Raw genomic sequence first — 14,496 nt, 5'->3', positions numbered from 1 at the left:
AGCCTATCTGTCTCTTCTTCTATGTTTTCTACCAACCTTGTCTATCTCTTCTTCTATATTTTCTGTCTTAACCAACAGCATTGCTGTTCACCCAACTCTAAGAGTCAAACTATAATGTTCTAGCCTACTGCCTCTCCTTTGTTAAAACTGTCACCAAATTCAGTTGATCCTTTTTCCTTAATTCCTTAAAATCTCTTTAATCTATACCAACTCAATAGACATGAGTTTGAACAAACTCCAGGAGATAGTGAAGGACAGGGAAGCCTAGTGCACCACAGTCCATGAGGTCACAAAGAGTCAGAAATGACTTAGTGACTAAACAACAATCTATTCCCTCTACTCTATACATGTAGGCCTGACATTCAGATTGTATTATTCCTTGCCATGGTAGACTTTGGCCCACTCTCATTGCCTTTAAGTTTATGTCTAATTCATTTTGCAGAGTGATTTCCTGAAATGCAGTCTGGATCATGTCACTTGCCTGCCTAAAATATTAATACTTCAGTGAGATTGCTTGGTATCAGGATAAGACAGGAAGACTTAAGGTGATATATGTGGGCAGCTCCATTAAGATACTTTCAGCTTCTTAAATATAAACATGTCATGCTCTCTCCTTCCTAGGTGACCCTTGAAAATGTTCCCTGTACCTGGAACTTACTTTCAAACTAAGAAGTCACTTGAACCAGTTTCAAGACTCAGCTCTATTGACACCTCTTTCTACCCTGCCCCGCCTTGCTCTATCTTTTATTTATTTTTAATGGTCATTTTTTAATTGGAAGTTTTTAAATCTCCTGCTCTTTAGTTAGAGATTCCTCCTTTGTGCCCCTACAGAAGCATGTGCTGTTTATCTCTTATTTGCCCTTATTACACTGCATGGTGGTTATTTGTCTGTGTGCTTCTAAAAGCAGGAATTTGTTTCATTCTTCTAGTCATCCTACTCATCCTCACCACAGAGCAGAGTACCTAACACAGAATAAGTGCTCAATTCATGTTTATAAGGTAGTTTGAATCAGTATCTCAATCAGTATTAAAGCATGTTTAGTTTTCTCTAATAAACCCTGACGGTGCTAGAATGGTGACAGTTCCCCTCGTGTGCTGGAGCCTTGACTTAGACAAAGTCAACAACTCTGTTGGGGAAAACTGTGGGTTGATGGCTAGTGTGTGTGAGGAGTGGAAGGCCAGGGGAAATGTCATGCCTCATCTATCGTGGGTACCTTCCTTGGGCGGGTTAATGGTAAAGACTGGGTGGGTTATTCAGGCTACAGACATGGGGACTGTGCAGCTGTTTTCAGCGACAGTGGTACTAAGTTGGCCAAAAAGTTCATTTCATTTTTCTGTAAGATTTTACCCAATATTTCTATCCTGTTGAGGGTTGCAAGAGACAATTTTAGTAAGTTACCACTTAGTGGGCATTTATTATTTGACAGCCCCTCTACACTTTGTATAGTTATATATTTATTATATAATGTATGTGTTAGTCATTCAGTCATGTTCGACTCTTTGTGACACCATGGACTGTAGCCCACCAGGCTCCTCTGTCCATGGGATTCTCCAGGTAAGAATACTGGAGTGGGTTGTCATTTCCTTCTCCAGGGGATCTTCCCGACCCAGGGATTGAACCTGGGTCTCCTGCACTGCAGGCAGATTCTTTACCGTCTGAGGCCACCAGGGAAGCACTACCATATGTAATAATTATATAATTATTTTCTGAGCTTTCATAATTGAGGTAGATAAGATTACACACAATTTACAGATGAGAGAGGAACAATTTTTTTAATTTTAACTTTGGAATCATTTCAAGCTTAAGAATTATAAGCACAGTACAAACAACTCCTATGTATCCTTCAGTCAGAGTTAGTGGATTTTACCCTTCACTTGATTTGTCTGACATTTCCTCCTGATCACACTGAGGTGATGCATCTGGGGGAGGCATGTGACAGAAGTGCTCTTTAGGTGCATCACTTTGGAAAGATCTGACGCCAGCCTATTTCTTTTTTGATCATTGTTTTCAAAGGGAGAGGGATGGCATGTGGAGCTGGGAAGGGGCTACCTGTTCTCTGACTCAAGGAGTCCCCTGTTACTGCTTCCACAGGAGTTCCAAATTCTAGCTTCCCTGATAGTCTCTGTTCTCCCAGAGCAGAGCTCCTAGATCTTTGAAAGACGGGTACTTACAGTTAATAACAGCCTCTCAGGATTCAGGCCCCTCCAAGAGAAAATGTTGCGTTAACTAGGCCATTGTTTGGAGGCAGTTACAAGATCACACGTTAGACAGTGCTGCAAAGGAAAAAGCAGATCTCCTAGTGCATGCTTACCAGGCTTGAAGAGCGCAGATGGGGTCGATCTCAGTCACGTACACAATGGAGCCCATAGCTTTCAAGGCAGCACAGCACCCCTTCCCGACCTGGAGAGAGGAGAAAGAACGCATGATAAGGAAAGTCACGAAGAAAATAGCTCCTCAAAGCTTCTGGCGAAGTGTACCCCCCTTTCCGCCCCCAAAGGGAATTTCACTGAATAGATTCACGCTTGGGGGAAAATAGGAAAAAAAATAAATGAATGCATTTCATAAACAAACTCCTCAGCCCTGCTTAGCACATGCATGTGCACAAGTACACCCACACTCACGATTTATAATCAAAACAAGCTAAAAGAACATCGCAAACAGCGCACTGGAACAGTCAGAAAATCAACTTAAGGAAAAAATAGCAAAAATGCAAAGGGAAAAAGAAATATTGTACTTTAACCAGAGGGCTTCTGAAGTTACTTTTTTCCCATTTAAAATGGTAAATGAATGTAGTTTGATGTTCACAGAAATGAAAAATTCTAGTATATTTCCGCAAAATACATTTTAAATTCCTGAAAGATTAAACCTTACCTCTCCATAGCCACAGACCACCACCTGCTTCCCACCAAACATCATGTCTGTTGTTCTTTTAAGTCTATAGGGGAAGAAAAATGGAATCAGAAAAATCTCTAGTTTCTCCCTTAAGATTAGATTGAGTCCCTTTGTTTTCATGGTGGTTTTTTATTTGTTTTGGGTTTTTGTTTTGAATGTTGAAAGTAAGCCTGGTTTCTATTCTAAAGAAATTATTTAATGACTAGAAAGAAAAGTTCAATAAAATATGCATTTTCTTACTCCATACTATCCAATCAATTCCATCTATATGTGAGAGTTTTTTCTTTTCTCCCCCTTGTCCTGAGAGTGGTGCAAAAGGGAAGAAGCTATAGACCACAAAGTAACTTTTAAACATAAAAGCAATATATATTTATTATATAACATTTAGAATATATAATATTTGGAAATAAAGATAAAAAAGTAAATAAAAGTAATGTAATTTTATTTAGGAGGTGACAAAGCTCTGGCTTAATGTAGACTTTCTAGCTTACTGAATGAGATACATAAAATATAACGCTGATAAATGAGTCCTATATTTAGTAGTATCATAATGGCCAATAGGTCCCACATTAATTCAGGAAGGGTAACAGGCAACAAGGTGGAGAAGAGCCATGAAACATGCCAACACTGACTGCATAAGTAGTGAGTTTTCCGGGCTGAGTCCTTTTCAGACGTGTTCTACTTCTTTGTCTCTGAGTCTCTATGAGGCTAGAATAAAGGTCCTTACTGTTTTCAGGTTCTCTTGGAAGAAGTTGTAGGAGCAGTTTCTGGTTTCTCTTTAGGTCTGGTTGATCTCCCTTCTCTAGGAAGCCATGGCTAGGCAGAAGAAACTTTTCAACTAAAACCTGCCATTCTGAGACAGTTCTGACAAATATCTGTGGGTCTTTCTACTCATCTACCTGGTTAACCTCTCCTGTTGAAAAGAGTCTAAAAATGCCCCAAGGGAAAGTAGAAATCTATCTTTTTAATGACTTGACAACTCCACTCACTAGGAACTAGTATAACTCCATGAACCCCGATGAGACTCAGTAACTATCAATTAAGTGCAGAGGCAATTTCTGTTGAGTGATGAGGGTAAGTCTGGCTTGGTGACAATCATATTCAAAAGTCATGGCTTAGAATGGTCCTGGACTGGCTCAGCACCAACAAGGAAATCACTAGTGCCTGTGGTACTCCAAACTGCCCGATGTTCAGACTAGTAATGTGGCCCACAGGCCCTTTCTTCACTTTTCCATTAACCTATATATGATGGAAACCATTTGGTTTGGCAATATTCTATACCAACTTAATGCTTTCATACAGGGAATTATTGAGTCATCTTAGCAAGAAAGAAGAAATGTCAGGACACAAGTGTACACAGCAAATGGGTTCTGGAAGAACATAGTTTTTGGTATATTATATCTAAGTAGATTTTTTTCAGACTTGTAGTCCTCACAGATTTCAAAAACTACAAATGCCTCTGGGAAATGACCCTTTGCTCACCACGATTTTCCAGATGGCCAAAGAATTGTTATAATGGTTGTAACTTAAGTCATGATAACATGAACTGGAAGAGAAACACAAGGAACCTTTTCCTAAACCACCAAAGATACTTACTTATACTGATTTTAGTTACTGACTTCCAGGCCTGATAGGATGACAAAGTAAAAACTCTGTCACCAATAGACAGGAGCTGGTCTGATTTTTTAAGTAAAATAGATTCACTTGGAATAGCGATAGCAATGGTAACTCTATGTCATAAAATATTGAGTATGATGTAATAGTGATAGCAAAGGTACCTTTGGGTTATAAAATATTAAGTATGATATGGGTTATAAAATATTGAATCTGAGATACAACTAGTTTCATCCTATAAGGTATATATATATATATAGAAACAAAGAATACATTTTCAGAGTCTGTATACAGCTCAGAGGTGCTACACAAATCATTTCCAGAAACAACCAAAACCAAAAAATTTAGAACCTAAATTCAACAACTGAAGTTCACTCCAAAGATAACAATCCATTACCCATCAAGAATTGATTCACGGCAACAGTAGAGGTTGTCAAATTTCTGTTTCGTGACTGAGTCATTGACATTCATGGCTGGAACACACAGCTTCCCAGCTTTGGATAGCTGGTACAGCCTAAGGATAAAGGAAATAAAAAAGAACATAAAATAATGAGATATTCCAATCCATCAGTTTCATATCAAATTTTACAAATAAGTTAATTGAGTAAGCATGAGAGCCTGAGACACAACTAGTTTCATCCTATAAAGTGTATATAGAGAAATAGAGAATACTTTTTCCAGAGTCTATATACTGCTTAGAAATAAAAATCTTAATCAAAAGGCACATGGGGAAAATCTTTGACCCACCTCTAAATTTTAAGGATTAAAATGTAAAACTTTAAGTTGCTTATTAATTTTATTTCTCTTTTTAATTATAAGAGAAACTTTTAAGTACTGTTTTAATCCCACTACTCTAACGCAACAATTTTAACTTTCAAATAGTCTCAATTTTATAATTTCAGTATACATACCTATAAATATGTATATCTAAATGCATACTAAGTCGCTTCAGTCATATCTGACTCTATGCAACCCTATGGACTGTAGCCCACCAGGCTCTTCTGTCCATGAAATTCTCCAGGCAAGAATTCTGGAGTGGATTGCCATTCCCTTCTCCAGAGGATCTTCCTGACCCAGGGATCAAATCCACACCTCTTACATCTCCTGCATTGGCGGGTGGGTTCTTTACCACTAGCACCACCTGGGAAGTCCATATATCTATATATAAGGGTTATTTTTTTTTTTAATTCATCAACTAAAAATTAGAACCAGATGTTTTATTCAAAACTCACCCCTTTCTAAAAGTATGAAAATTTGGGACAATTCATAGTTTTTTACATTCAAAAAGATCACAATATAATGAAGCAGTGATAGTGGCTTATTCAGAATTTATTTCCCTAAAACTTTCATACTTTAGCTCTTTCTGGGTAAATAATAGGAAACAGAAATGGTTACCATTGTATTCAGGGAATTAAGACTCATTTGAGAAACAGAACCCTAAATACTTGCTCTCTATGTATCAATGTAAGCTCTCTGAGGGACCAGGATTTTTTTTTCCCCACTACAAGATCCCTAGCATGGTTTTTAGAGCAGTTATTGGTTCAATGCAGAAGTTCAATAAGTAAATTTGTTCAGAAAAGACAAGCAGTCATTGTGTTACAATGCTAGAAAACATAAGGCCCACACTTGTTCCCCTATCCACTCCTCACTATTTTAAGTTTGTTATTTGTGTTGTTAATTTAAAACACAAGTATGCAGATTCGGATCTCATCATTTCAGAGCATCATTTTAATTTTTAACATAATGTAAGTCTTGCCTGGAGAATCCCATGGACGGAGGAGCCTGGTCCATGGGGTCGCTGGGAGTCGGACACGACTGAGCGACTTCCCTTTCATTTTTCTCTTCATGCATTGGAGAAGGAAATGGCAACCCACTCCAGTGTTCTTGCCTGGAGAATCCCAGGGACGGGGGAGCCTGGTCGGCTGCCGTCTATGGGGTCGCACAGAGTCGGACACGACTGAAGCGACTTAGCAGCAGCAGCAGCAGTCTATAAGTGGGCTTCCCTGGTGGCTCAGTGGTAAAGAATCCACCTGCCAATGCAGGAGACTTGGGTTTGATCCCTGGGTTGGGAAGACCCCCTGGAGAAGGAAACGGCAACCCACTCCACTATTCTTCCTGGGAAAACCCCATGGACAGAGAAGCCTGGTGGGCAAGTCCATGGACTTGCAAAGAGTTGAACATGACTTAGCAAATAATGGCACCCCACTCCAGTACTCTTGCCTGGAAAATCCCATGGACGGAGGAGCCTGGTAGGCTGCAGACCCATGGGGTCGCTAGGAGTCGGACATGACTGAGCGACTTCACTTTCACTTTTCCCTTTCATGCACTGGAGAAGGAAATGGCAACCCACTCCAGTATTCTTGCCTGGAGAATCCCAGGGACGGTGGAGCCTGGTGGGCTGCCGTCTATGGGGTCACACAGAGTCGGACATGACTGAAGCAACTTAGCAGTAGCAGTAGCAAATAAACAGCAACAACAATTCTGTAAGTATGTGATTACATAAACATATGTCCAGGCTACATAAAGCCAGCCATGCCTATGTCAAATCTTACCTATGGACTCCGGTAACACTCTCCTCCACTATGCCCTTGATTTTCTTAAACATGTTGGGATACTTCTTATAAATCCAGTGAGTAAGATCCCCTCCATCATCCAAGATCTGGAATAATAAGCATCAATAATGTCATATTTAAAATTTTGTAAATAGTTATACAAAGTAATTTACACTGGTCATTATACAGAAGAAAACAACTGTAATTCTCACAGCCAAGTGAACTTTCCAAATGACATACCTACTAGGATCAAACTATACAGCAATGCAATGAGGATTTTCTTATGGACTAGTAACTTAAGTGATTATCTAGACCACTAGCTCTTGACTGTACTGTAGATAGAAAGCTTAAACCTAATAGCATATTTATATTAGTTAAATTCAGGACTTTGAATATAATCAGTGAAAGCTTAGTAAAACCAGATAATTAGTCTCTCTCCCAGAACAATGGCTTATAAAACTGTATTTGTTAATCCTTTACTTCTCCCAAAGTACAGGCATTCTCCTACCCAAAATGCTCAGGCAGCACTGTAGGGTTTTGCCTAGCACAACCTCACACTCGCTATAAACCAAATTAAAAATAACTAGGGAACTGTGCAGCATGTAGGTGTGCAAGCATGCCTCTGAACAGCTCATCACTATTTCAGGTTGGGATTAAAGACAAACACAAAGCTGTGCCCACTGGAGCTTTCATCAGCAGAGGAAAGTTTCTGAATTATAAATAAGCTAAAGAAAGATCAGCTTAGAATACGATTAGGCAGTAGGCTGTGGCATTTCAGCCCTTTACCTAGCTGTCAGAAATGCTTGGCAGGACTTTCCAAATTGTCACATCCACTCTCCTAGAAAGACCTACAGGACTGAGCTGCCCTCTGCTGGCACATGCCCATTTTGCAGTTTCATCAGTAAACTCCACTACAAGTGTCAAAGGTGCCATCCAGGATCCCTGCCTACACACAATCTCCAACCTTGTGTCTATTACCCAACCTCTTTTTTGCTTCTGCCCTTGTTTTTTTGTTGTTTTAGGCCGCACCGCTTGGCTTGTGGAATGCTAGTTCCCTGACTAGGGACGGAACCCAGGCCCTTGGCAGTGAGAACATGGAGTCCTAACCACTGGACCGCCAGGGAATTCCCAATTCTGCTCCTGCTGTTGATCTATTTTCTCTGATTCCACCAAACATTATTTGAGAGTAGAGATCCAAGGCTGGACTCACTCTTACACTTGCTCTATACTGTAAGTTAGTGCTCCGTTTTTCTTGTGGTAGAAACCCTCAGAACAGAGTCCCTAAGGAACAGAAAGGGTCCTCTGCATTTCTCTCTCCCTTTTTACATGTATGAAATCCCTCATGGAGTTTTTCCTTGCAGCCTCTGATCCCTAGCATACAAAATATGCTATACAGGAAAGACTGTATCTTAGAATAACTATTCTCATCCACTTTTTTCCTTTTAACAGAGACTTCGAATACAGGCAGGTGGTTGCTATCCCTAATATTTATTTAATAAATAGAACCTATAATTCTCAGCCTGTCATTCTACTGCAGAAAATTCTCATCACCCAGGAATCTTCCTGAGGTTGGCGAGCAAGTAAACGTACTAGATCTTTACAGGATCCAAAAAAGATTATGGGTACTGTTTTCTAGGGTCACAGTTCTTATCCTTGTCTTCCTCACTTTGTCAACCTTTCCAGCAGTTTGTGCTGATCTACAGTCTATAAATGCTTGCTATGTACAATACCCTGTCCTCCCTATGTTAGTGACTAAACAATTAATGTTTTATTCCTAGTAGAACCTCTGTCAGTCACACTCCGTTCTGGCACTGTTAAACTCTGCTGGAATGAGCTGACTCATCGTGCAGCCAATTCCTCCCTCCCTTTGAGGATACAAAGGTTTTAACCCAGCTTTCCTCAAATCAACCCTTGGTGCATTGTGACCTGCATCACAGAATCTAGAAAGACAGGCTGCTTCTCCCTCTGTCTCCCAGGTGAAGCCTGCTCTGCCGTCTTCAGCAGCAAGTAATAGTTGGACTAGAGCTTCAAGGATTCTTGTTTTTAGTTGATTTCCTTAATTTCTCCTCTCACTCCCATCCAAAAAGGTTTGCAAAGTAGGAGTGCATCATATTTGTGTGGCTCTGTGCTTCCCCTTATGAATCTAATATGCTATCAGCCTTCAAGCACTTAAAAAAAAAGTGAAACAAAGATAAAAACTAAGCAAAAATTAAAAGCCCAAACTTCCTAAGGTAAGAAATGAATAAAGAAGAAATTTGAACTTGGAATCCCTTCAGGTTTACTATAAAGTTAGCATGTGATTCTAGAGAGAAAGCTATGTACCACAGGAGCTGTGTGTGTTGGGGGAGGTGCTGGTGCGCAGTGTTAGGGGACAGTAACTCATTCATCTTACTTTTTAACCAGTGTGAACCCAGAGCAGTATTTTAACGTTGCTGACGAATATGAGCCCTTCTAAGATCAGCACTGACAATTGTAAGCACTTTGAGACTATAAAGAGGTTTAATAGTCTTGGGATGTCCTAAGCGTAAGCATCTAGTTCTGCTGGAAGCCCAAGTACATCAGATGAAAAAGGAAACATTTTCCTTCCTTCCTTCCTGTTGGGAAACACTCTCCCAGACCACATCCTCCCTCCCTGTACCCCCAGGTCCCAGTGAACTGTGCTAACAGAAATCTAACACACCATGTTTGGCTGCCAGCCCTCCACATTCACACATCTATCAATGCACCACCAGAAGTCATCTTCTGACTCTCCTTTCCAGGCAAACACAGGAAATCCTGAGAAAAAAGAAGAGAAACCATTAGAGCCTGAAAAAAGGGCTGACCCTCAGTTTTGGCAAGAAGATGAGATGCTAGTTTTTCCCAGTTCCAAACTTGTTTTGCTGTACTTCTTGGGCTGACATTCTTCATTGATTAAATATTGTCTTCAGACCCTTTATCCATTCCTTCATCTTTGGTGGTCATTTTATTCTTGTTAGATCAAAGAGGACAAACAAAAGGGCCAAGAGTATGATGGATGCTAAAAATATGACTAAAGGCAAAAAAGAGGAAACTAGAAATATGTACTTCTTCATCTAGTCCAACTAGAATTCCCCCCATTTCCCAACTACATTTTGATCTTTTTTTGCTTCTTTACCTTAGTCATTCCACCTTCTTCATCAGGAAAACTCTTACACTCTTCTCCCTCTGTTCAAATGTTGCTACACTTCACTGGCCAGTTAAGTATCATGTTCCTAATGAAGCCTTATTAACTCAGCTGTAAGTGATCTCTCATGGAACATGATCTTTTATTAGCCCTTTGCTGGTACACTGAACGTGGGTTTATGATCTGTTGTGGTATTATCATATATGTCCTAGTATTATCATTGTTTGTATATGTGTCTTTTCTCCTTAACTACAATATAAGGTTCTGAGTGCAAAGACTCTCTTATTTGCCTTTAGAGTCAGTCAGTAAGCATTTGTTGGGGAAAAAAAGAGAAATGAATGTATATGTACAATTAATTGAACTACGTATTTATATATGTGTACTTTCTATACATAATTTATACATTAATAAAAATTTTACAAATGAATGAATGTAAATGAACGAACAAATAAAATACTGACAGCGTTTGCAAAAGGAGAGATATACATGCACTATAGAACTTTCCCAGAATTTCTCAAGAGCTCTGAAGCAAATTTTTTGTACCCTGATCTGTGTTGTGCTGTCAGAGAGGGAGCGCAAGAAACTGTCATAGTCCAAATTTCTCTATTTCTTTTTTTCTAACACAGTCATTTATTTTTCTTGCCATTGCCAAACATTTCCCAAATCTTACCAGAAATTAACAGATCTTCTCCATTTCCCTCCCTGACAATCCTCATGAATGGAAAGGGCTTTAAGGGAGCAACTGCCAATGACAACGTCGAGTGGATAGACCATGTCCTTCCTTTGTTTCAAAACTACCTGTTCTGGCGGTATCCCAACCAGGTTTCAACGCTCCTGTGTTTCAAAGTGGTCTTCACAAAAGCCCACATTTTAAGGCTATATGGAAGAGCACAGAGAACAGTTAATAGTGGTAATAGCCTTTTGGATTTTGAAAAGGCAGTATTGGTCCATATTGGTCCACATCAGGGTTAAGGGTCTCTGGCTTTTAATGTGGTATAAGCCAGAAAAATTGGCAATAATATAGAAGACCAATATTTATGGAAAAGGGGAAGAAGAGAATTCAGAAATACAACAACAGAGCTGCTCTAATCAATGCTCCGGGAAAAGCCATCCCGAAGGAGAAACAGCCTAATATATACTATCGGCTAGGCATGAGGTTCAGAAAAAGAACTCTTCTTTCCAACTTCAGATAAATATCTACACCTGGTGCCAAAGTGTCAGGTTATAAAGAGGACAGAACACAATTTCTGAAAAAGAGGGTAGAGGACAACATTCTCAGAAAATGCAAAGAGACAGACCTTGGCTAAAGGGAGATACTAGGACTTAACAGAGTGCAGACTAACGATAAGGTCAAGTCCAGGGGAGAAGAAATGTGCACTATGGCTACCAATCTTCATGGTAGTACCAGCAATGTTAGGGTTCTGTGTCAAATATCAGAGGCAAAAGGGTATTACTTCTCAATCCTCAAAACCGCAGGAACAAGATAAACTGCAGGAAAGTTGATCTGAGGTGGTATTTATTTCTGCTGCTTTCTTCTTTCCAGTCATTTTATGTGAGACATACTTCTCCTAAGGCTGCATATCATGCCTGTGGGTCTGGTTACTTACTGCCATCTGGGACAAAGTATTTCCCAGGAAAACTTGTGTCCAGCGGGTCTAGCTTTATTATTCTAAGTATTTTCTCACTTTCAATCCTGAAACCATAATGAGACAATAGCCTCCATAAATTCTGTCACGCAGGCAGACAGGGGAACCTTATTAACGGAGTGACAACAGTTTTAGGTTCTAGGCTTGTTATATCACAAATACAAAATCATCAATTGGTATCGTTTTAAAAAGTTAGTTTGTAGAGAAGGGAATGGCAATCCACTCCAGTGTTCTTGCCTGGAGAATCCCATGGACAGAGGAGCCTGGCAGGCTACAGTCCATGGGGTTGCAAAGAGTTGGACAGGACTGAGCGAGTAACAGTACTAAAAGCCTAGCTGACACCACACTCAAAGTTGAACAGTTGCTTAGGTTCTTTGGTCTGTGGGCTGAGGGATGGAACTGTTCACATGTGGAGATGTACTGGGTTTAAAATCAGCTTTGTAAAACCATTCTGGAATAAAGCTCAACTGGAAAAGTGGAAAAAAAAGTTAGTTTGGAATCATTTTATAAGATAGATGATGGAGTAACTACAGAATCAATGGCACTTCCAAGAACATTCTATACCCCAGTATGGAAACGATAATCGAACAGGTTACTTAGTCTTGTACAGGGCAAGAGGGCCTACAGTGGACCTTAAGGGGGAGCTCTTTGGGAAAGATGAGAGAAAATAGGGGACTCCAATGAGAATATCAAGAAAATCTACCAAAAAGGAGATGGGGGTGGGGGTGGTGGAGGGTTCACAAGAATCAGTAGAAGAAACAGTGAAATTTACACAGGAGGAAGGAGCTGAGAGTGTCACAGCCTTACACAAACAGCTGAAATGGTAAATTTCTCTTCACTTGGCTCCCGTGACTCAGGCCTCTCCACACAGGTCCCTGTGACAACAGCCTTCCATCCACTCTCCCAGGAGTGCTTTCACACTGACTGCCTATTTCTTTTCTCATTTATGACTCGTCTTTGGGGACTTGACTTTCTGGAACTGTGTTGGCACTGGCTCCTGCTCTGGTTCTCTACAGTATGTACATCTCTACAGGATGTCGCCACTAGTAGTACCTCATGATTCCTCCTCTGATCCTTCCCTACTCTAAGACTCGGCTCTGTCTCAGGAAGCTCAATGCCAGGCTGCCGCCGCCACCTTAGAAACCACTGGCTCCTGGGCTACTGCCTCTGCTTCTCTTCTTCTTGCTGTCGCTGTTTTATCTTCACCATCTTCTCAAAGCTTTCGGTTGCTGTCGGGTTGACAACAAACCAATCCTCAAAGTGGACAGTTGATGTGATACCTGACACCACTCTCTGACACAAATTCTTTCTGAGAGAGAAGACACTTGTATTTTCCATCTACAAATGTTCCCAATGTACAAGAGCCCAGGTGAGCTTTAAGACCAGATACACTACTGTGGACAGCCTCACAATCCTGGTTAGGACACTGAATGCGATGATACTTTTTGATATCTGACTTCCATTTGTGTAGTACTTCTTGGCTGAAGGTCGGTAGCCCAGGACAAGTTCATTTTAACTTCCGATCATCAGGTACCAGATCCTGAAGCACCTTTCTCTTAGGCCGTTCCTGGGCCAGTTCAGCAGAAGGCAGTTCCTGCAGGTGGTATACAGCTCTCTGCCTCTGAACTCGGCCTCCACTCTTTGACTCCAAGCTCATGTCCTTCAAGCACTCTGGCTGTCCTGACTCTGGAAAGAAGGATATAGGACTATGCTCTGACCTCAGGTGATATACAAGTCCAGTCTTCAATCTATACGGCTTTCCACAGTGGTGACATTTCAGGGTCATCTTCTCCAGCTCAGCAGCCCCTTTGCCACATTTTCTCACATGGTACAGATATCCCATGATGCTGGTGAAGCTACTAGAGCAACTCTCATGCATGTATCTCAGCTTTCCCAATTTCTTGAGAACTGTTCAGAGACGTTCCCTCTCACTTGGCTCATCTATTTCATCTCCAGCCTTTAAAATGGGCAAGCTATTATGATTTGCCATGACATGATACTTTATCCCTGCTAGTAGACGAAGCTGTTTCCCACAATTATGACAAGTAAACATTTCCTGTTTGCAGTTTCCATGTGTTTCTTTAAGCCCTCTATGGTCTTTCTCCCCACTGCCTGGCAGGTAGGATAGGAGACACCGCCTTTATCCGCAATTTCTAAGTACCCCTGCTCCTCTAAACTGCCTGCTGCATAAGCTGGTGGTTCCTTCCGAATACGGCGAGTCTAGGCTTTAGGCCGCTGCTTCCTCCCATAAAACTTAATGTTTCTTCTGAGGAAATTCTCTGATAGTCTTCATCTTCTTCCTGCCTGGGTTTCCTTTTTCCTTTGGTTGATACTCCACCTGACCTTCTGCATGGGAAGCAGCAGCTGACTTGATCCTTCTCATCTTCATCCAGTAGGTAGATTTTTGGAAGGATGCTAGAAAATCACTCACTGGTTCATGAAGCAGATAATGAACCGCTTAAGGAGTCATCGTGAGGGATAGTGTACTGGAAACTATTATCCTTTATGGAGCATTGGGTTCTGCTATTCTTAGCTTCCATGATCCTCGTGCTTCTCTGCTGCTTAAAGGGTGTGGGTCCTGGGGTAGCAGGCACTGCACCGAGTCTGGAAGACATCACTTCCTCTCCTCACCTAACAAATTCGTCCAAG

General features: G+C 40.8%; 1 protein-coding gene and 1 pseudogene across 13 annotated transcripts in view; both read right to left on the bottom strand.

Annotated features, from left to right (window-relative positions):
- The window catches only part of AHCYL2 (adenosylhomocysteinase like 2), a 192,344-nt gene that overhangs the window by 18,818 nt on the left and 159,030 nt on the right, over positions 1 to 14,496 (bottom strand). For all 13 annotated transcript variants that reach the window (XM_081531293.1, XM_081531296.1, XM_081531288.1 and 10 more), the window contains 5 exons: positions 9,740 to 9,834; positions 7,060 to 7,166; positions 4,905 to 5,021; positions 2,873 to 2,936; positions 2,313 to 2,401 (listed from right to left, as the gene is read on the bottom strand). In XM_081531293.1, the coding sequence (XP_081387419.1) occupies positions 2,313 to 2,401; positions 2,873 to 2,936; positions 4,905 to 5,021; positions 7,060 to 7,166; positions 9,740 to 9,834 (472 nt within the window). The remainder of the gene's footprint in view (positions 1 to 2,312; positions 2,402 to 2,872; positions 2,937 to 4,904; positions 5,022 to 7,059; positions 7,167 to 9,739; positions 9,835 to 14,496) is intronic.
- Positions 12,788 to 14,462, bottom strand: LOC145522577 (zinc finger protein 512 pseudogene; annotated as a pseudogene).

This window comes from Giraffa tippelskirchi, chromosome 10, assembly GCF_054371585.1.
Source record: "Giraffa tippelskirchi isolate mGirTip1 chromosome 10, T2T-mGirTip1v1.2.pri, whole genome shotgun sequence".
Taxonomy (NCBI): Eukaryota; Metazoa; Chordata; class Mammalia; order Artiodactyla; family Giraffidae; genus Giraffa; species Giraffa tippelskirchi.
Note: the sequence above shows the minus strand (reverse complement) of the source record. Positions and strands in the feature narration are given on the sequence as shown.